The sequence below is a fragment of the Barbatula barbatula genome (genome assembly GCF_947034865.1).
Source record: "Barbatula barbatula genome assembly, chromosome: 19".
NCBI classification, from domain to species: domain Eukaryota; kingdom Metazoa; phylum Chordata; class Actinopteri; order Cypriniformes; family Nemacheilidae; genus Barbatula; species Barbatula barbatula.
Window position 1 is genome coordinate 20,477,926 of NC_136782.1, and position 21,690 is coordinate 20,499,615.

A 21,690-nucleotide genomic window follows, 5' to 3' on the forward strand; every position below is an offset into this window, starting at 1 on the left:
TGGTGAAAATCAGAATTTTTTGTTGATAGTCACAAAAGAAATATGCCACTTTATTGAGTTAAAATATGGATGGTCTTTTTATTTGTTTTCCAGTGAAAATGTCAAAAAAATTGAATCAAGAAGTATTTTCTTGATGAGCGAACTGACCTTAGAAAATTTGTCTTGTTTTTTGTCCAACAATATGACATTTCGGTGAATTTGAAAACAAGCCAAAATGGGGTACGAAAAATAATCTTGAATTAAGGTTTACCTTTTTCTTAGTCTCTCAATTATCTGAGCTTATTTTTCATAGCCCATTGGCAGATCTTTTTGCTTGTTTTAAGCACAAATTTACTGAAATTTCATATTTTAAAACATTCGTTTTAAGTCAGTTTGCTCATCAAGAAAAAACTTCTTGATTCAAGAATGCTTGGACTTTTTTTGCTGGGAAACAAGAAAAGAAGATTAAGTGTGAAAGTCATTTTTTGCAGTGTAGAACCAATCAAACTTGAATGTATTGTTTAACTATTAAAGTCTAAAAAGTTTGTGCCAACAGTTTCGAGTTATTTATCGTATATTGTGTCTCCAAACAAAATGTAGAATTTGTTTTAGTATTGACAGTTGTGTTGTTGTCATTTCCTGTTGCATGAAGTCATTAGGGAACTTTCTTTTGGTAAAAGGATGTTACAAAAAAACTAAACTATGAAAAGTGATATGATTCATAATAATATGACACTAAATATAAAATACATAATGTAAAACATACAATAAACAATAACTGGTTACTATGTAATATATTCATGTGTCATAGATTTTCATTTAATATTTATTTTATTATAGCCTATGATGTATGGTAGGACATTCAATTGTAGGCCTACTTCATAGAAATCCAAGTCAATTATTATCAAAATAGTCCAAAGATTATATTATTTTTCATGAGGAATATGCAATGTGTGGAACTTCATGACAGTATTTGAATAAGATCCATCATAAAAATAGCACCTTCCCGAAGTCATAATGTTTCTGGGATGTTAGTTTCTATGGCAACGACAGGTAGACGACTCAGAATAGAGAGAGCTGTAGGCCAACATTAACCCACACAGAGTCCGGATTGTTTTAAAGAAGGACCAATGAATGAACAGATCTGGACAGCAAAAGAAGAGTTAAATCTGACGTACGCGTTCACAACGTCCACCAGCCGAAGATTTGTGAACGGCGCGTGTCGTTTGACCCGGACGCGCGCCTGACGCTTTGATCTAGCGATGCTTGGATCGTGCTGATGATGACGCGGGCTGCGGCGTGATTCCCGCGTCCCCGTCAGCATATCTGGGAAGCAACCGGGCTTCTGTGAGGTCGTCTGCAGCAGCCCACGCGATCGCCATGACATCACCCAGCCTGACAAACATCACGGTTAACGATTTACTCTGAGGACCCACCGAAACGCGTTTTAAAGGCCTGACACAAACATGTCCGTAGGCACCGGGTTTAACGGAAGCACGTTTTTTCTCTCGAGAGGATAAAGAGGAGGAAGGCGTGTGACTGTCTCGCGCTCATTGTGTTGTCGGTGATGATGATGTGAGGCGGGATGCCATGGCAGCGGACGATGTAGCAGCCGAAGGGCCACAGCCGCCCGGTACACCGGCATCCGCGGCGTTTCCCTACGAGGAGTACGAGTGTAAAATCTGCTACAACTACTTCGACCTCGACCGTCGGGCGCCCAAAATTCTGGAGTGCCTGCACACGTTTTGCGAGGAGTGCCTGCACGCGCTGCACTTGCGCGAGGAGCGGCCGTGGCGCATCAGCTGCCCCGTGTGCCGTCACCGGACGCCCGTGCCAGACTATCGGATACAGAACCTGCCCAACAACACCAAGGTCACGGAGGACTTCCCTCTCTATATCGACTCGGACCCTTTGCCTCAAGATGCACTACCGCCCCACCCGCCTCCCATCCATCCGGCGCTCGTGGCGCTCAGACGCGAGGAGGACGCCTCCGGTGCGTCCACGGCGGGACACGCGACGCCGTCCACCACGACGACGCTGTCCCAAGACTCCGTCTCGCGCTACGAGAGTTGCCACAACTGTAGGCGGCTCGCGTTGACCGCTGGATGCGTGTGCGTCATCTTCTCTTTCCTTTCCATGCTCGTGCTCTTGTTCATGGGCCTGATATTCGTGCACAGCCACGGCGGGCCGCCCTCGCCCGCGGGACCGCTGTGCTTGTCTGTCGCCAGCATCCTCGCCATGGTCTCCGTGGTGGTTACGTGGCTCCTCTGCTGGCTCAAATACAGACCGGAACACGAGACCGGCCGCGCATCGGCCACTGCCAACGCGAGCAGGAGAAACGCGTGACAGGATGATTATTGTTCACGCGTGTGTGTGTGTGTGTGTGTTTGTGTTCGAGAGAAATGGAGTTTTGCAATGGCTGATGACAAAACCGACGTCTAGACAAAAGGGTCGCGGTCATAATGCAGACAAACAATGGCTTCAAAATGTATTTGTACACTTGAGTACAATTTTCAAAAAACGCGAGCGAGCATTTGTTTAAAGAAAGCACTTTTCAAGCAACACATTTCAGAGATGAAATAAGTTAGAATTGAAATATTAAAGCAACAAACGTACTATTTAAAATGTAAACAAACAATACAGTATTTGTCAAATGTTAGTGGATATAGCCATATGTTACTCTGCTGGAAACCTGTATGAACTTAACATGTCCACATCAAAATATGTTCAAATATTTTGTGAGGCCACGACATACAGCGGGAGCCAGAAATCCGAGACCACTAATGCTCCTTTTTTGGCATTTTTGTAATTCCATAAAGCAGTTTTCGTCACGTATAAATCAGAAGTGTTCATTTTAATGAAGTGTTATTATCTTTATTATGTTTTGAGAATGTTCCAAAGAGCTCACAATCCATAGTTTATGGCTTAACTTTTCGGTTTCTAGGTCTTTGACTTTTGGTAGCCACTGTACATCATGCCGTATGCAAAATTCCTGAACTCAACGAATTATCTTACATCCTTATAAAAGGCAGAGAATAGGCTGAGAATCTCAAAACGGCTGATGAATGGGTCTGCAACCCGATGGGTATAACCTCTCGCTGTATTTCATGCCATTCGGCCTGTGAAGGAAAGACCCCTTTGTTCATATGGAGCAGTAGCTTTAATATGAAATTGTGTTTTATACCTCCTCCTTGTTCTCCGCTTCACCTATGCATCTGTCACGGTGAAACTGTGTCATCTGACAACCGACTGACAATCTCTCTTTGCTGTCGTCTTTGTGTGCTTTGACATGCACTGCATCACGATACATTAACCTTGGTACTCACGTTATCGAGATAGACTCTCCCTGCGTACCTAGTTTAGAAAAAAAAAAACAACCTGCATGATACAGAATAGATGTTGGAGCCATAGAGATGGCAGAGACCTTCCTTCCTTGCTTGAGAGCTACTTAAATCAATACTTGCCGTATTTGACCTCAAGCGATGACTCATCTGTAGTTTATTGCGGTGGGAACTTCATACAGATCTGGGTTTTCGTGTTAAGTGCACATGAACGGAACGAGTGTTGGTGGAGAGCTCCACAGATACTGAAGTTACCGTAACAGATCTCTGTGAAAGAGTTATTAAGAAAAAAACTTTGCACAGAGGTGAAGCAAGGTGGAATGCGATATCCGAGAAGCAGTTCGAGTTTTGCCGTGTCCTCGCTTTGATGGGCTGCAGCAGTAAAAATCAATGATGAAGACTCACACACTTGGAAGTCAGCCACGCAGTGCTGTCCAGTATATACTGACCCACTTATCAAATCATAAGTTTCCCATTAGTTATTTGTCCTGGAGGTGCAAAGCTGATTCATGACGCCAAACGTGGCTGGTTAACTTGAGTTTTGCAGAGCGCGATCACCCGTTCTTAGTAGCCTGCTGGCAGTATTCATAAATATATCATTCAGATGGTCTTTTTGGACTTTTGAGTTTTGTCACAATGATAACTGAGACACTTGATAGCCTTTATTTTCCCTTTATAGTATAAAAGTCATTCTCTGGAGAATGGTAACCAAACTTGATCCGTATCTTTTAAAGGAAAAGTTCACCTAAAAAATGAAATTCTGCATTACTTTAGTTAGCCCGGAACCCTCTGCATATCTGTACAACACAAAATGAGACATTCAAATACTTTTTACACATCTCTTTTCTATACAATAACACCTATATGGCAAATACGTTTGTTAATGACAGAAGTTTAATTTTTGGGTGAACTGTTCTTTGAAATTAGCTCTTATGTGCCTTTCCTTTTTATCTATTCGTTTGTTTATGGAGGAAACAGACATTTTTATTAGAAATGATCGATGGAATTTTATATGAGCTTACTGTTTGGTATTTTAAGCTGTTGTTGTTTTTGTGAGGAAATGTAATGATCAACTCAAGTCGGCCCCCTGCTGGTGGTGCTTGTGTAGTGCAAGCGCGTGTGTGTTGTGGGCTATTGCTTACATTTTTGTAAGGAAGGTTTATAAACCGAATCTGTGTGTGGGGGGTATTTGAACTAATGCAATGGTGATTTTGACTCTAAAATTGAGACTGTTTGATGCTGTTGTCGGTTAGAAATAAATGGTACAAAGGAGCACTTGTATAGGAATTAGTGTAGTGCCGTGGTGTTATGTAGTCACCAGCTTTACAGCTTCTCCTGCCAGATTAGACAACATCTATGTCATGATATTATTCCATACCAGGACATTGGTTTACTACCCTGTTTATGTATGAATATTCTGGTTTATGATGGCTGTGTTGTCTGGATACTTGCACTTGTCTTCTGTTCTGGTCCAGACGCTCTTAAAATGAGAATTGGAGGAAACCCAAATCATTAACTCATTAAGGACCAAACTATGAGTATTAATGGTATACGAATCGTTCTTACTTCACACACATTTGAAGTGTCCTCATAAAAATGATTCATATTTACACGCTGCTCTATGTGACCTTCTCCCTTTCTCATGAAACCGCTGTTGCTGAAACTGTTTGGATTATCAGGCACGATGTTCGTTGTTCCTGCATCAGTGTTTCCCACACATACATTGACCCAGCGACTGTCTGGGATGAGATATTTCTCTTAATGCACTTCTGTTAGTAACTATAGGGTCATGGGCTTTATAAACAGCCCTTATACTCTCCTGTAATATGTTTAGATTAGACATGATAAAATGTGTCTTTTTAATATAATGGCTCAATAATTGTTGTGAAACTTGTTTCAACTGTATTTGCACATTGAAATTGTTTTGTTTACACAAAACACACTTTTTGGTTGGCTTTTCAATTCAATTTAAAAAAATCAGTTTTGACAAGAATTATTGTTGAAGTCTGAAGATATTTGCCTGTGATGTACCTGATTTAAAAAAATAAATATAACACTGAATTTTAAAGTGCCTGTGTTTACGAAAATATTGACTTATAACTTTGGTGGATTGTCTAACATAGCTCTAGCCTGGAGCTGAGGGATGCTTACATGTGGGACGGATGATTTTCTTCTGTTGTCTGCGGTGGGATTTACGTTTTCTCTAACTGAACCCAATCTAATTGAGGTTAAAAGGATGGTGACCTTTTGCAGGCTAGACAAGACACATCACAAGACAAATGACACAAACAAAACATGCACTGTTGGAAGTAAAATGGTCAATTTTATGTGTGTGTGTGTGTGAAAGAGAAAGATCCCAGAAACATCATGTTCAGATTGTTTTTCTTCCTGCAGATAATATTTTTTTCATAAACAATTTTTTTGTGCAGCTGAGTTTAATTAGTTTGACACTGTTACCTTAGAAAATATAGATATTTGACCCTTTGTCAGTGTAGTTAATTAAGCTCCCTCAGTGTTCCGATCTCTTCTCTATAATGGATTCGACACGGAGATCTGGTGCTTCAAAAAGGCCGAAACATACATCACACAGCAATCTTTACTTTTTCACATACCGCCTTCTGTTTTTGAAGTTTAACTTTTAAGACCTCTCAACGAATCCAGTAGAAAGTAACTCGAAGTTTAAACAACACGTTCTTATATCAGTAACTTTGATTTAAAAATGTAAGTCGATTTTATTGATGATCACAACAACAGAAATGTTTAACGAGAATCACTTTTAATTCTTAAAAACGTCCCTGTTCTTGACATCTGTAGGCCGCTTTAAAGGGCTGACACCCATCAGTGTAGAAACAAATGTAACATTTACTGTTTATGTTTGCAAAAAACCTAACTCAAACATAAAGAAGTCAAGTCAATGCGAAGCGATTATAAAATGTGAAATAAAAATTATTTCAAGATTTTCATTAAACACACACACACGCACGCACGCACACATATGCATTGTTAACTTCTCATGCATGAAAGGATCCGGACTTTTAAATGCGTTGATTTAACTTTTTAAGTAAGAGAGAATAATCAAGTGTTTTGCACGTGAAAGACCCCCGTTTCCCCCGCGTGCTTCCCTCCCGCGTGCGCACCATTGTCCCCGCGCGCAGGCAAAAAGAAAACATTTGAAGTTTCTTTTGAGACCAACAAAAGAGCCACATGTCATTGAAGTCAGTGTGTGTGTGTGTGTGTGAGAGAGAGAGAGAGAGAGAGAGAGAGAAAGAGAGAGAGAGAGAATAGTTAATATAACACAGTGGTAGTTAATAGGTCGATATAATCCTGTAAGTGAACAGTTGTCCATTTAAACAGTTTTCTTTCACGTTGCTGCATGCGTCTGTGATATTATAGGCCATATTATGCAATTCTATTGTTGCATTTTGTAGGATGCTAAATAAGTAGTATAAGATATTTAATTGTTCCTTTTTTACGGTCAATTGAACATTATATATAATAATAAGCGTTATATATATATATATTTATAGGGTTAATTTATATAAATTGGAGAACTGTTTAGAATCATCCCAATTTCAAAACGTCTTTTAAAATACATTAATTCACTCTTCGAAGTGTATTCACTTTTCCTGCGCTATACATAAGTACATAAATGACATTATACGAGCACTTGGTCATTTGCTAGAAAGCAGACAAACTTCATTCTCGTTTTTAAAAAGTTGCTACAAGACACGTTTCTGAAAGCAAAAGTTCTCTGCTTTGACCAATCAGCGTTCGTTTACAGGAGCCCGTGGACCAATCGGAACGCGCCATTCGCGTTATAGACAAGGAGGGATGTGCAAACTCTTTAATGTCTCAGTAGTTTGAGAAGAAGCGTTCGTGCTTGACGAATGTGTCCAACAATAATGATGAGAATTATATTCGCTTCGATTCAAACGAGTAATGTGAACAACTAAAGATCACAAAGACTTTGAAGAACTTTTCTTATCTTCGACTTTTTCCTCGGAGGATACAAACCTGTGGATCTTGATTTTGTTTTCTGATCGTGAATTATTCCTCTTCGTTTGGAGAAGCTCTGTGGGTCTGTGCGTTTGCATGGTTTAGTTCTCGTTCCCATTCCCAGGATGATGCGTCCATCTCTCTCTCATCACAACTATATCGGCGGATTCCCAATGGAGGGTAAAACGTTTAAAATATACATTCACATATTTGATTAAATGATATTATACATTTAAAGTTAATTTAATGCCAACATTGGGGACTGTTGTTGAGGCTGATATTTGTTTTAGCATAAACTTTGACAAAGAGACACATGTTGTTTTTTATGGATACAGCACCCAACATATTTGTGAAGAAATGTGAGATTACAATTGAAATAGTTTGTTGCTTAATTACATCATATTATGTTTTTACTTCATTTGTTTTTGTGTTTGTTCAATTTAATAAGCAGTGTTTGAACTATTTTCACCAGATTTGGTTGTTTTAAAATATAAAAATATATGTTATTTAAATGATAGATTCTTCAGGTCAGTGATTCTTTGGTATGGTTTTCTAATCATAACTTTACTGTGATTTATTGCAACTATTAGGCCTGTTTAAAAATGAATATATGCATAATTTAATCAGATTTTTGTCTATAGCCTAAACATTGAGGAGGACTGAAAAAGAGAATGCATATACACATGATATATGTCCGGGAATTAAATGCACATGTAGCCTATATGCCATGTAAACTGCACACTTATTTCTTTTGATTTGTTTGCACAGCCTTGCGAATATCTATAATACAAGTTAATGCAACGCTTTGATAACATCTCCTCACTGTCTTTATAACTGGATGCAGTTTCCACTCCAATGGGCCAGGGTCGAGTCAACCAGCTCGGAGGAGTTTTCATCAACGGTCGGCCTTTACCGAATCACATTCGACACAAGATAGTGGAGATGGCCCATCACGGGATCCGACCGTGCATGATATCCCGCCAGCTCAGGGTCTCTCACGGCTGCGTCTCCAAAATCCTGTGCCGCTATCAGGAGACCGGGTCCATTCGGCCTGGATCTGTCGGCGGTACGAAAACCAAGGTGAGGCCTTCTGGGGGAAGCATGAAGTACGGATTCATCATTACTGCTGTGCATACGGATATTTCCAAGCAATTTTGTGGGCAAACGTTAACTCGAAGCAACAGGTCGACGTCAATGTGCGCCGATCTGTCTGGCAGATGCCACGTGAATCTGAATATAAAATAATATATATTTTGAATAAAACCACCTTATTGACTTTTTATTATTTTTAACAGACCTCATCTTCAGTGGTGGAGAAGCGCATTGAGGAATATAAACGGGATAATCCTGGAATATTCAGTTGGGAAATCCGGGATAAATTGCTTAAAGAGGGAATTTGTGACCGAAACAACGTACCATCAGGTAGGGTATAGAGAACATGGAGGGAAATAATTAGCATTTTTTCCAGAATTATACTAATGCGTTTAGAGTTATATTACTGTGCGTTATGATATAAGCCATTCCCAAACATGTGCACGCGTTTGTTTTTCGATTTAAATTTGATGGTAATGTCTAGAGAGTTTGTGCACTTACGCGCTCTGTTCATCTCTTACTTAGTGAGTTCAATAAGCCGCTATGAGAGCAAATATGGCGCAAAAGGTGACGATGAGGATGAGGACGAAGAGGAAAAGTGCGAGCAAGAAGAGCACGCGCACAGGAGCGGACACAGCATCGAGGGGATTCTGGCAGACAGATGTAAGCGAATCCTTCTTTACTCTGATATATCAACAAACAGATTATTTGATAGAGTTAAATTTGTGTAATCTGAAGTTGTTGGAAAGTTGTTCTTTTTCTTTAAAACATTTTAAGAATATGATTGTATTTTTATGGACGAGCTGGACAAGATATAAGGAAAGTAGTTCAGACAGAAAGTTATATGGAGTTGATTGAGGTAACGAGTGCATATTTGTCTTTTTAGTAAATATTTAAAGATAAAAAAATATAAGTTTGAACAAAATGTTTGACTGGGAATGAATAGCAGACATTGGAATGAAACAAAATGTGTTTTCGGGGTTTTTCCAATTATAGATTAAACTAAAAGACAGTTTCTCTTCATGAATTTACTAGTTTAGTTTCTTATTTATCACTCAATAATACACATGTTGAGATAAATATTATAGCACAACGCACACGAGCAAAAGAGAAAAGCAGCGAGCGCACAGGTGCGCGCTTGGGTATGAATTTGGGTGACGGATGCGCGCTGCTGCCCACCGCTGACAAAAGGCCAAAATGTGAGTTTATGTGAAACTTCACCTAAAAATTTAAATTCTGTCATCATTCACTCACCTCGGGTTGTTCCAATTCTGTATAAATGTCTTTTTTCTGATGAACACATAATATATTTGGAAGAATGCTTATAACTAGACAGATTTTTCTTTCCATTGACAGCCATATAGGAAAAAATACAATGGTACCAGAACTGTTTGCTCTCCTACATTCTTTAAATGTCTTTTTTTGTGTTCAACAGAACCAAAAATCTGATTCAGCGAGATCCGTCTGGTTATGAGCATTCTTCTAAATATCTTCTCTGTGTTCACCAAAACAAAGACATGTATACAGATTTCTAACAACTCTTTGGTGAATAAATGATGACAGAATTGTCATTTTTGAGTGAATTATCACTTTAACTGGGGTTAAAGGTGGCCTAGATTAATTCAACAAGGTCCTGGAGTAAAAAAAGGAAAGGTAAAAGGACTAAATTAAAGTACTCGTTTTAAATTCTCTCAACATATTAATGTACTATTTTTCTTGTCATTGCTGTAATGTAAATATGGGTTAAATAAAAAATACCAAGTACAAATACTAAGTAAAAAACTAAAAATGCGTAGTGTTGGTTTAGTGTAAAAGCTATTTCCATTCAATGCTCGGTTTCACATTCTGCTCAAGCCTATACCTGGGGTAAAGATTTCCAGTAACCAGCATGCACTGCATCGCATGGATAGGGTGAGAAAATATGATATTATTGAATTTGGGTTTAAACAAATGTGCATGGGTTTATTAATGTTATTATTAATTGCTGCATCATGTTTAGTTTTGGGACATGTTGTAATGTGGAGTTTTTGACTGCTGTATTATTTTGGTGCTAAGAGGCCCGATAGAAGACCAGTTAATGAAAAATTGAAAAGTTATTTTCTGCCCAGCGGCTAACATCTGTAGTGACTCTGTATGTTTTGATGTTCTGTAATGATATAAAATGAGCTAACAGCTCGTCCCTGCGTGACAAATTGAGGTGAACGCTGTACGGCCGCCACATATGCCCAGCTAGCACTACTTCAGCCGTCTCAATAATACTGATCCCAGCGCAGTGTCACACTTAATGACGACAGGAGTTTATTAAAGGCTCTTTCCGTCAATAGAGACCAGTGTTCTCCTAGGCCGTTCCTTCATGGCCTGGAGCGGCGGTCACAATGGGGGTGAGACTCTCGTCATGCGCGCCACCACAAAGCCTGTCCGTCACGCTCTGCCCATCCGGCGATCCGAGAAAGACGAGTCCCCGAGCCGATTAAATCAAGCTCTTTATTTGAACTTCACTTTCATCTGGCCAGTGAGTCAAACACGCCTCTCTCTTTTTCATTCCTTATGCCCTGTTCTACCTCTCCTTCTCTTTTGGCCTGCGGCACATTTTGGGTTTATATCTGTGGGCCGTTGTCCGTGTCTTGTATTCCCACACCCCTCCTTCTCTGGGAGACACAGACAGGCAAGTTGAGTTCAGTATTTACACCCTTCTTTTGAATTGGCAACGGCTTGATTCCTGACCTCTTCCTTTAGACTGTCTCCATATTTCATCTTTAAAGCTACTGGCGACTGTGAGGGGAATCTGTAGCTTCTGAACTCTCACTGGACTGTATGGTGTGCTCTGCAATTGCCCTTCCAAAACAGTGATGTGAGTCATATTTATTTCTTGCTGAAACATAATGAAAGGTATACATTTGAATGCACATATTGACTCTGTGTTAAACATATGCACATGCACAATCATGCACACACACACACACGCATATGCAAGTAGTCGATGGTGAGTGCCAACTGGCCTGGTGTGGCAGAGTTTGTGTGGCACCATGGAGTGTGCAGTCAGCTGGCCTTAATTTGTTCTGAAAGTCAACACAAACATGTTTGTGCCGCCACAGTTCAAATGTTGGCTTGACAAAGCCCTGTCTGAAAAAATCTCTGACCCTTGCACAAAACTGTTGAAAGATGCAACAGCTGTGTAGGATTTCACTTAAAGCGAGCTAGGACAAAACTTCTGTTTGAAATGAAGCACATGTCGCTAGAGGGATGTAGTTTCAAGAGGCCGTTCACTTGTAGGACCACCTTATAGCACACCTGCCACATTTAGAATCTGTGGCGAGATCTGTGATATAACTTCACCTTGCTTTATGAATACATGCAACGGTTTTTACATGTTTTATATCTGTGACAGTCAATAAGAAAGATGCTTTTTGTCAGCAGATGGTATAGTTATGCTACTAGCAGAAGATAAGAGGTCCAGGCTTATGAGTTTTGTCTGGTTGTTAGGGCATAGTGTAGTGATGCTTTGCGGTTGCTATGGTGTTCTGAGTGGTTGTTAAAGCACAGTTGTGGTCGCAAAGTATTAAACTTTTTTTGAGAATTTGAACAAAACGTAACTTGTACAATAAGAGCATGTTGGCTTTGTCAAGAATAAAAGTGAAAAGGAAAGCTTTGAGCGTTTATTGTTTCATCTTTATAAAGACATTTTATGGATTATTACAGTCAAACTGACAACGAGGGAAATCCCCAAACCATCATCTCATCGTCGTGCAGCGTGATGGTCAGCAGACTGAGAAATCTGTGTTCGCTTGCATTCAGGCCCTGAAGGCAAAATTTCAAAGTGCATGTCAGATAGCGAGAGAAAAGAAGGCAGAGAGAATTCAGGAGAGCTGTTATTTATATGATACTTCATGAATAAACTCTTACGACTTCTTTGATAAATGCGCCCAACAATCTCAAGCAAACACAATGAAACAAGGTTTCCAATCTTTGGTCATGCATTCAAGTTAGTATAGATCTCAGTCTCTTTTAAGTCTCATACATTTTTTTAAAGAGATTGTTTACCCCAAAATAAAAATGAATTCACCCTTAAGTCCCCTGCATGTGAGTCTTTTGAGAAATGTCTCACAATGAACGTCAATGGGGGCCAATTCTGTTCATTGTTCTTTAAATTATCTTCTTTTGTGTTCTGCTAAAAAGTCATTTTATGGTTTATAATGGCATGAGGGTGAATAAAAATAAAAAAAACAGATTAAAGAATATATCAATTTCTTGGTAAAGTGATGGGGAAATACAAAATACAGAACGCTTCTAATAGTTATGGTGCTGACCGAATTAAATGAGATCTCAGACATTTGTGTCTCTGCTTATCTGAGCAAAGTTGGAGAGATATTTTCTCTGTTTACTTTTATTGCTATATAAGGAAAATGAAATATAAAAAAATCATTTCAGCATCCTTCAATTTTTAAGTTAAATAAAATTAGCTTTATGAGTCAAACGAACTTTTGAAATGATATTGAACTGACATGTCAAATATAATAAAAGTTGAATTGAATCGTAAAGCTAATTTGATTCAATTGAAAAATTTAAGAGTAATAATAAATTGGTCATACTGTAGATAACAAGCACTTATGTGTGTTTGAATGAATGTGTTTTACTTGTTAAACAGGTCAGTGTGAGGTCATTAGTGTTTGACCTCCGGTGAGCAAAGGTCACATTGATGTTTGTTTAGAGCAGGTGAGTACTTCCTGTTTTGATACCTGCTTCCTTCGGGATACAGACACTATGTTCACAATGTAGTATGCTAGTGTATTAATGTTACATGATGTTACAAATGTAGCAAGTAACTGATAGAAGTGTTATAGACACTGTAGTCGACATACAACTCTGAACATACAGTAGGGCTTTTTGTATGAAGGCCTCTGTTCATTTCGTTTCCAAAATCAGACAGCAACAGAAACATTTCAGATGTGAAAACTGTTTTCAAGTGATTCAAAAGAGCCCGAGGAGATAAATAGCACATTTGAAGTCGAGTCTGTTTGGGGCAGCTGCGAGGGTCACAGTCGCTCTTTAGTAAGTCAAGTCCTCCCCCTGTTTCTCTCTTTCCCTAAACGCCGGGGGGCAGATGGGCCCACGAGCTGTCACTCATCCTTTCTATCTCCAGCATCTGTTAGCTCTCTATGTACTGCTTAATGTAGTCGGCCAGTCACTCAGCCAAGCCCGGCGCTGAAAAGAACCCTTCGCAGAAACGCTGCATTTGTTCCCGAGCTTTCCTTTGTGCCATTCTTTGTCTTTCTTCTCTCCCGTTTTTGATGGCGAGGGGGCATGTCATTGGCTCAATTAGCCCTCTTCAATACCTGCCCCCAAGAGAATCGGATCTCACACACACATGCTGCAAAACGCACACGCACACATGTGGTTTTACCTTGGACCAAAGTGTGTGAATGTTCGCTGGCACTGCCGCAGTATTAATGAAACGTCTTAGGTGGATTTTGTGTACACGAATGCATGAGGTAAATGCGCTCGCGGCTATATTTTGGATTGGAATATTGAATTTAAGAGTCGAGGGCCTGGAGCTGAAAGAACCGGCGGATAGAGATGCTTTTAGTGACCGCACAGTTTACATAGCAGAGAGCTAAAGTATCTGAGCAGGACCTTAAAACGCACGCTAACTTTGCATGCCAAAGACCTTAAATATCAGCACGCACAAACATGTGATTTATATTCTGTAAAGCACACACACACACAGAAAGACACACACGCTCTCTGTATTTACAGAAGGCAGAATGGCACTGAATAGATTCTTGAGATGCTCCTTTTTTGAGATTGTGTGTTTAGAAGCACGATGACCGTGTCTTCTGACCAGATCCAGCCTGTCTGTGTGTTTTTAGTTTACTTGCATTACTTCTCATTCATCAGCAAGAATATAAAAATGCATGGTTTGTGAAATTTTACGCACTAATTGAAAATGCTCGGTTTCGTGTGTCCCTACAGCTCAGATGGTAAAGCATGCGTGGAATACATGTAATGTGGAAATGTATTACTTGTATAAAGTTACTTGATATTTTAAAATGATGGTAGTCAATTGTGGCCACGAACTGTTTGGTTACAAGTGTTTTTCCAAATATCTTTCTCGGTTTTCATCAGAACAAAGAAATTCATGCACATTTAGAACAACTTGAGGAAATGGAAATGTAGCCAGAATTTCAGTTTCTTTAATGGGTTTAGAAGAGATGAGATAGACTTAAATTACCCCGTCCCTTTCTCTTTCTCATTTTTCCCCTGATACCCACCCACCTTTGGCCCTTATGCCCCTTACACCCCCTCCAGGGCAGGTGATGGCCTCCACCGAGGGTCCTGGCCAACATGACGGATTCCACAGATGGAGGATGTAAATCAGAAATCAGTCCAACAAAGAGAGAGAGAGAGAGAGAGAGAGAGAGAGAGAGAGAGAGAGAGAGAGAGAGATGCACATATAGCTAAATGTAAACACTCAGAATAATACTAATAAAATAAACAATATGAGTGTAACCCGCAATTTATAATGATCAGCTTTTTCTTTTGTTGTTGAGTTTCATAGTTACCATGTTTACTGTATCTTTATTTGCTCTTGTGTGTTTTATATGATTTCCTACAGTCAGTTTATGAGTGTAAGTGTGAGTATGGATGCGTTGGAATAAAAACATGATGTGGTTTTATTTACGAACCAATTGTTTATATCTACTTTTTTAAATGAGGGGAGACATTTGTCAGTAAATTTGTCTCTGTGGTGACACTGTCTGTGTTTCAGCGAGTCTGTCTGGCGAAGGATCAGACGTAGAGTCAGAACCCGACCTGCCGCTGAGAAGAAAACAACGACGGAGTCGCACGACCTTCACCGTAGAGCAACTGGAGGAGCTGGAGAGAGCTTTTGAACGCACGCACTATCCAGATATCTACACCAGAGAAGAGCTCGCACAGAGAGCTAAACTCACAGAGGCACGAGTACAGGTATACATTACTGAGATCATTTCATAGACTTCCATTCGTTTTCATGCTAACGCCTAACCATCACAGGAACATGTGCATGGCATTGAATTAAAGGAAAAACATGTTAATGAGCCTTTATATGTAGGAAGTAACAGAACTCCCAAAAATGTCTCCACAGGTACAGGTTGGTTGTAATGATATTAAGTTTTCCATATTTCCTTTAAAATCGCTATTTCAGGTGTGGTTCAGTAACAGACGAGCTCGTTGGAGGAAACAAGCGGGAGCCAATCAGCTCATGGCATTCAATCACCTGATTCCTGCCGGTTTTACCCACCCGGCGATGTCCAGTCTGTCCCCGTATCCGCTGTCAGAGAGCCCGTACTCGCCTGCTGGCCTTTCTCAAGGTAAAGTAACGTCGTACAATTACATTTACGTTACATTTCACAATATTTAATGTGATTTATTCTTTAGATTCAAGTACTGTTCACAGACCGCAGCCCCTTCCACCACCACCAAACCATCATAGTTCTGGAGGGGCGGGGCCAGAGGGCGGGGCTTCTTACTGTCTCTCCAGTCGACACGGTTACGTGGGATACTCGGAGAGCTTTGGACCACATAACAGTCCCCCGAACTCTTCCATTAATAATGGATTATCTTCCCAGGTAAATGGGGTATTTGTTTAAATGCCGTGTAAAGAATCTCTTTTATCATGTTTCAGAAGTTTTACATGTAGACCTTTGGCCCAACCAATGGTGCGAGTTTGGGGTGGGGTTATCTGTTATAAATCAGCCACGTTGTATACTTTAGTATGAACTATAGTACGTTGTAGTATACTGTAGTATATACTAACTTTTTGTTGACGTATATTGCAGTATTCTAACTAGGGCTGTCACAATCGTGTAAAAAAAAAAATCGCGATATCGCGATATGTTGCAATATCTGTCTACATTTTTTTAAAGAAATAAATAACACTATTAGTCAATTTTCGTTTTTTAATTTTGTTAATTTTGTGTTTTGGCTTTCATTTGGTCAATAATATATGTTTAAAATACAAGTGTAGGGAGACAGAGAGTGAGCTTGTAGCCATTGCGAATTTTTAAATATGTGCTGAATTGTTAAATACTAACATATATTGATATAAATCGTCTTAGTTTTTAATATCATGGTTATTGTCAAAACCGGTATATTGTGACACTCCATATTCTAACTATAGTGACTTGACAAACCGTAGTATTCTTTAATATCTACTATAGTAAGGTTCAAAAACACTATAGAATTGTACTACTGTTTACTACGGTTTCACAGACTCGGCTTAAACCAGGACTATGCATTAGTTGAATTAATGAATTAATTTATGTCGCTTTTATAAAAATTGCCTTAGAAGAATATTGAGACAAAACAATGGCACTGATATATTTTAAGATATTTCTGGGCAAGTTATATTGAGTTAAGACGGGTCACACATTCCTTTTAGTCTGAGACTAGCCTTAAGCCTTGTCTGCCAAACCGGGCCATAGACTGTTAAGAAAACTTGCCCCTTACTTTGAAAATCAAAACTTCAGTTTTCTAAAGATTCCTTTAGTTCTTCAGCTGAATTACAAAGCAACACGTTTCTGGTTTTGAACTTTTCATCTTTCATGCTCAGAATTTAAAACCGTGGCTTAATAAAAAGAGTCACAAATAAAATCCAGTATAGTTCAAAGTAACTCGCACCTGTTGGCTCATGTTTGAGTGTCAGTTTAATGGAGGTCTTCTGGCTTCTGTAGAAACTATTACACACTTCAAGACGTCACATCACACGGATAAATTCCACCATCTCGGGCCATCCACGGGCCATTTTTCACTCGGTTATCTTATGCTTTCCAATGGAACAACAACAGAACACACGTACCGGCACTATGACCCCCCTCTGTGTGATAGATGGTATGACTGACCCCCATATGTTTCTCATTTGTAAAAGGAGCACACCAATGCCTCAACACGGGGCGTTTGTCAAACACATTGACAGGCCACACTAAATTACCGGTTTGACAAGCGTGTGTGTGTTGGACTTTGACATTCTCGGCTTGCTGTCGTCATTTTAATGTTAATGCAATGTGTTAATGCATAAAAAATATTTTAAACGGATAGTTCACCAACAACAATCTGTCATTTATTCACCTTCATGTCATTTCAAACCTGTATCTCTTTCTTCTGTGGAACACAAAATAAGACATTTTGAGCTCTTTTGTTGTTGTTGTGTTCATACAACGGAAGTCAATGTGTGTTCAACGTTGTTTGCTTACCGCCGTTCTTCAAAATATCTTCTTTTGTGTTCTGCTGAAGTCAAACAGGTTTGGAATGACAAGACGTTGAATAAATGATGATAGAAATGTCTTTTTTGTGTGTGAACAATCCCCGATTCAAGGCACACACATGAATCTTCTCAAAATACGTTATTATTGCCATGTTTCGTTTTGCATGTATATCTTTTGATCAGCAAAATACCTTTGGGATATTGTGTTGTAGGAAAATAATAAATCAAGTTTAAATGTACCGTCCAGAGAGCTCATATAAAGTATAAATGTAAGCGCTCCGTCCAGAGGTTCAGAAACAGAATCTCCTCCAAGATTCAGCATATGTCTCTCTGCTGTGAAAGAGGTTTAAGCGAGTCCATGTGCGTGACCGTGTGCATCTGTATGTGTGTAGTATGGTTTTGACTTTATCCGCTGATGTAATAAGATCTTGTTGCCTTGGAGACATGCTTTTCTCTTTTTTGGTTCTATGTTAAGGTGCTTATTCGGTACAGCAACCGGAGCATGTGTTTATTCTGTTGGGAGATTGAATTATGGTTTAGGGACTTTTATTCCCCAGAGCGCACGTGCAAGTTTTCTGTAATGCAATGCAGTGTTTTCTAGGTTAAAAAGCAATGAGCACACACAAACCTAAATGCACGTAGACAAACAAACATACACTGTAGATACACACACTGTGCTGACCTTGTGGCATAGTTCTTTCAAAGAATCAGATTAAACAATTCCCAAAATTCAATTATATCACGTCTGAACAATTGCAGGTCACGTAGGGTGTGTGTGTGTGTGTGTGTGTGTGTGTGTTTTAAAGGTACAGCGCTTCACAAATGTCACCAAACTAAAATATATGCAAAAATAATATATCTGAATATATCTACTATAGTTAAACAAACAGGTAGTCTCGCCCCCTTTCTAGCATTTTTGTGACTTTATTCTCTCTCTCTCTCTGCAGGTTATGGGACTGTTAGCATCAGGCGGAGTTCCACACCAGACCCAGACCGAGTTTTCTCTATCCTCTCTGGAGTCGGGCGCTTCCCCTACCGCAACCTGTTCCCAGCGTGTTGAGGCTCTGTCTTACGGCCCACCGTCCTTCTACAGCATGGAGCACAGCGCCCCCTACCACTACACCCAGTATGGACAAAGTAAGGTCACTCATTACATATACGGTATTGTTGTTGCTGGTTTGTTATGTCGCTCCAACTGTGGAACCAGTGGAGGCCGACATAAGGCCACGGGGAGCTCTAGTTGGAAATTTATTTTTTAAAACATAGATGCTGACAATCTCAATATATTTATAGATCTGGAAATATATGGAAATGTATAGGTGCTTTAGGTGCAATCGGTTTTACAGTACACATGTCTAAAAATTCTTAAATTAAGATATTTACTTGACAAGCAAAATCACATAAGATATCAATTCTTGTTTTTCTAAAAACATCTGCACAAATATCTGCAAGTGCGGTAAAAATGTATGATGTTGAAACTTTTATTTAATCATTTATTTGTTAAATTAAGTTTATTTTTATTACCCACTTACAGATATTATTTTTAGTTTTGAGCATAAACTGACTTGTACTTAACCTTAATTTTAATAATTACTTAAATTTTTTTTAGTTTGTTGTAAATTTTAGTTTTTTGTTTAATTTCTTTCAAATAAAAATGGAATAGTAATAAATAATAATAAACAAGGAAAACAAACTTATGACATTTATTTACAGAAAATAAAAACTGGAAAACTAAGGAGACAATGTTAGATGTTTTCAGACCTGGAATACAAGACCTCTTACTGAAATCAAGTTCATTTTTAAACATCTTTGCATATATTGAAGAATACTGTAATTACTGTAAGTTTGCTGTAATTTCACAGCAGGTTGGCCAGTAATGAACTGTAGATTTAATGCACAATTTAGTTTTAAGCATAAACATACCTAGTTTATATATTTTTCTTTTGTAAAACAAGACTAAATATCTTGGGTCACTTTTCTTGTAATGTAAATGTATCGTACTTTAAGACGTTTTAAATATTTTTACAGAAAACATTTTTTTTGCAGTGTTGCTGTGCTTATCCCGGTCTCTTCTTGCTCATTTTGAACCGTCAAAGTGTTTTAATTTTGATTAAAGTAATTGAAAACAGTTGCAAAGTATATTAAGTAGTTGTTAAATCTACAGTAAGTTACCGGCAAACCTGCTGCAAAAACTACAGCAAAGTTTTACAGTGTTGTTCAATTAAAGTTTGATAGAATAACTTTCATACGGTTTTCACAACGCTGTTGGGTGATCTGAGATGTGCTTTTGTTAGAATTCGATTCAAATGGTCTCAATACATGGAGACATTAAAGGAAAAAAAACTGTATTACCGGTTTAAAAAATGAAAGTCCTCTGCCTTGCAGTTCACTCCTTACCCCCAAGTCTCCCTCACTTTCAGCTCTGTGTGAATTGTAAGATGCCGAAATGCTTTAATAGCGACTCCTGTACACACATTCTGAGGATTCACCTTCGCATGTCACGTCTGTAACTTTGCAGTGTGTAAAAACGTAAGATATTGAGTCTGGTTTATGATTTACAGAGGTCTGATATGTGGGCCCTGTTTGTGTGTATGAATGTTACGGTTGGATGCTAATCTCCTGTGGCAGTATCAGGATCAGAAACAGCTGAGCTTGTCTAGCTCACTATAGCAGGTCACAATCGACTCTTACGCTTCCACAGAGATGAAATGAGCGCGGTTCGCTCTTTAATGACTCTTAAGGGTAGACGGAGCGCTTCTCAATCGGATTGCTGTATCGAATGGATGGCACATGCAAAGTTCAGCGGCTGAATCAACTCAAACAAAAGCTTCGTATTACTCCAGAAATCACGATGCAGATACATATGGAGATGTTTGAATGCCTCATATATTACAATCACGTTGAGAAGTTATGTCATGCTTTGTGAGAAGTTATTTCAATGCTAACCCAAGAAATATTTTAGATTGACGTTTGAACAGGGATTTCCTTCATTATGTATTGATTATATTAAACGTTCATTTATTTTTCTGACATTTACTATTACATTTTTTGTTATATTTGAAAGACTTAAAACACTTTACTCTTCCGTTTCTGACAGATTCCTTTCATTATCTGAGACCTGAAATCGCCTGAAGTCATCCAGAGTCTGAAGTTTTCCCACTTCTCTGAAAAACGTGGATTTGAGAAAAAGGTACAGGAGTGTCAAAATACGGCATTACAAATGTCTGATTTTGTTATTGCAAATACCTGGAAAATGCTCATACTTTGAATACTTGAATCGGAAGAATTTCAAATTTTTCTACAAAAAAATATCAAACAGGCAACACAGCAAGACATACTGAATAAAAACCAAATGATTTTTATAAAATGTTTAAAAATATAATTTTTTGATATGTTGAAGTGCAATATTAGAGCTAGAAACATTTCCAGACGTTTGATCTTCAGGATCAGCGCTCATCATCATGAAACATGAACGTGCATACGACGGCAAACCAAGGCGCTGGGCTGGAAACATCTTTCTCTGCTCATATGTTGTAAATAAAAGACAAATGTTTGTAAGAGGACAACGAGTGTTTTATACAGCTTTGTTTCAGGGGCCATTTTTCTATTGCTTAAGGGATGTTTTTGCTTTCATAAATAAGGACGATGGAAAAATTAACGGAAGCACATTTTCAAGTGACTTTGAGACCATTTAAAATATGTTACTTTAAAAAGCATTTTTGTATTTTTATTAAATACATATTTTCATAATAAATCCAGTATGCGTTAAATTGCAATTGCCTGCTTTCAACACAACAACCTACAGAAATCTTTTTTGTTGGGTTTCTTCAGCTGTCATCAATTCACAAGCAAGAACACGACTCAAGATGTTTGAATTAATTTATTTTGTGTACTTGTGTGTATTTGTATCAGATATTTTTCTTAATAAAAGAATTGTATGAAAATAAATAGAAAGATAATGAGAAAGAAATGCTATTTTTTAACATTTTTTAAATGTTTCCTTTTTTCATTTTCCGCCGTGCTTTTTGTGTGTTTCTCTTT

At 38.7% G+C, this 21,690-nt stretch overlaps 2 protein-coding genes across 2 annotated transcripts; both read left to right on the forward strand.

Annotated features, from left to right (window-relative positions):
- The first annotated feature begins 1,334 nt into the window (after positions 1-1,334).
- On the forward strand, positions 1,335-5,379 carry rnf228 (ring finger protein 228). Its single transcript, XM_079482355.1, has one exon. It carries the CDS (start codon positions 1,570-1,572, stop codon positions 2,323-2,325), a length of 756 nt encoding a protein of 251 aa, XP_079338481.1. The 5' UTR covers positions 1,335-1,569; the 3' UTR covers positions 2,326-5,379.
- A 1,787-nt stretch (positions 5,380-7,166) lies between these two features.
- pax3b (paired box 3b) lies at positions 7,167-21,589 on the forward strand. The gene is made up of 9 exons (XM_079482257.1): positions 7,167-7,496; positions 8,161-8,396; positions 8,612-8,738; positions 8,934-9,071; positions 15,175-15,374; positions 15,592-15,757; positions 15,825-16,015; positions 18,597-18,786; positions 20,747-21,589. The coding sequence occupies exons 1-9, from the start codon at positions 7,442-7,444 to the stop codon at positions 20,779-20,781; spliced, it is 1,338 nt and encodes a 445-aa protein (XP_079338383.1). The 5' UTR covers positions 7,167-7,441; the 3' UTR covers positions 20,782-21,589.
- The last annotated feature ends 101 nt before the right edge of the window (positions 21,590-21,690 follow it).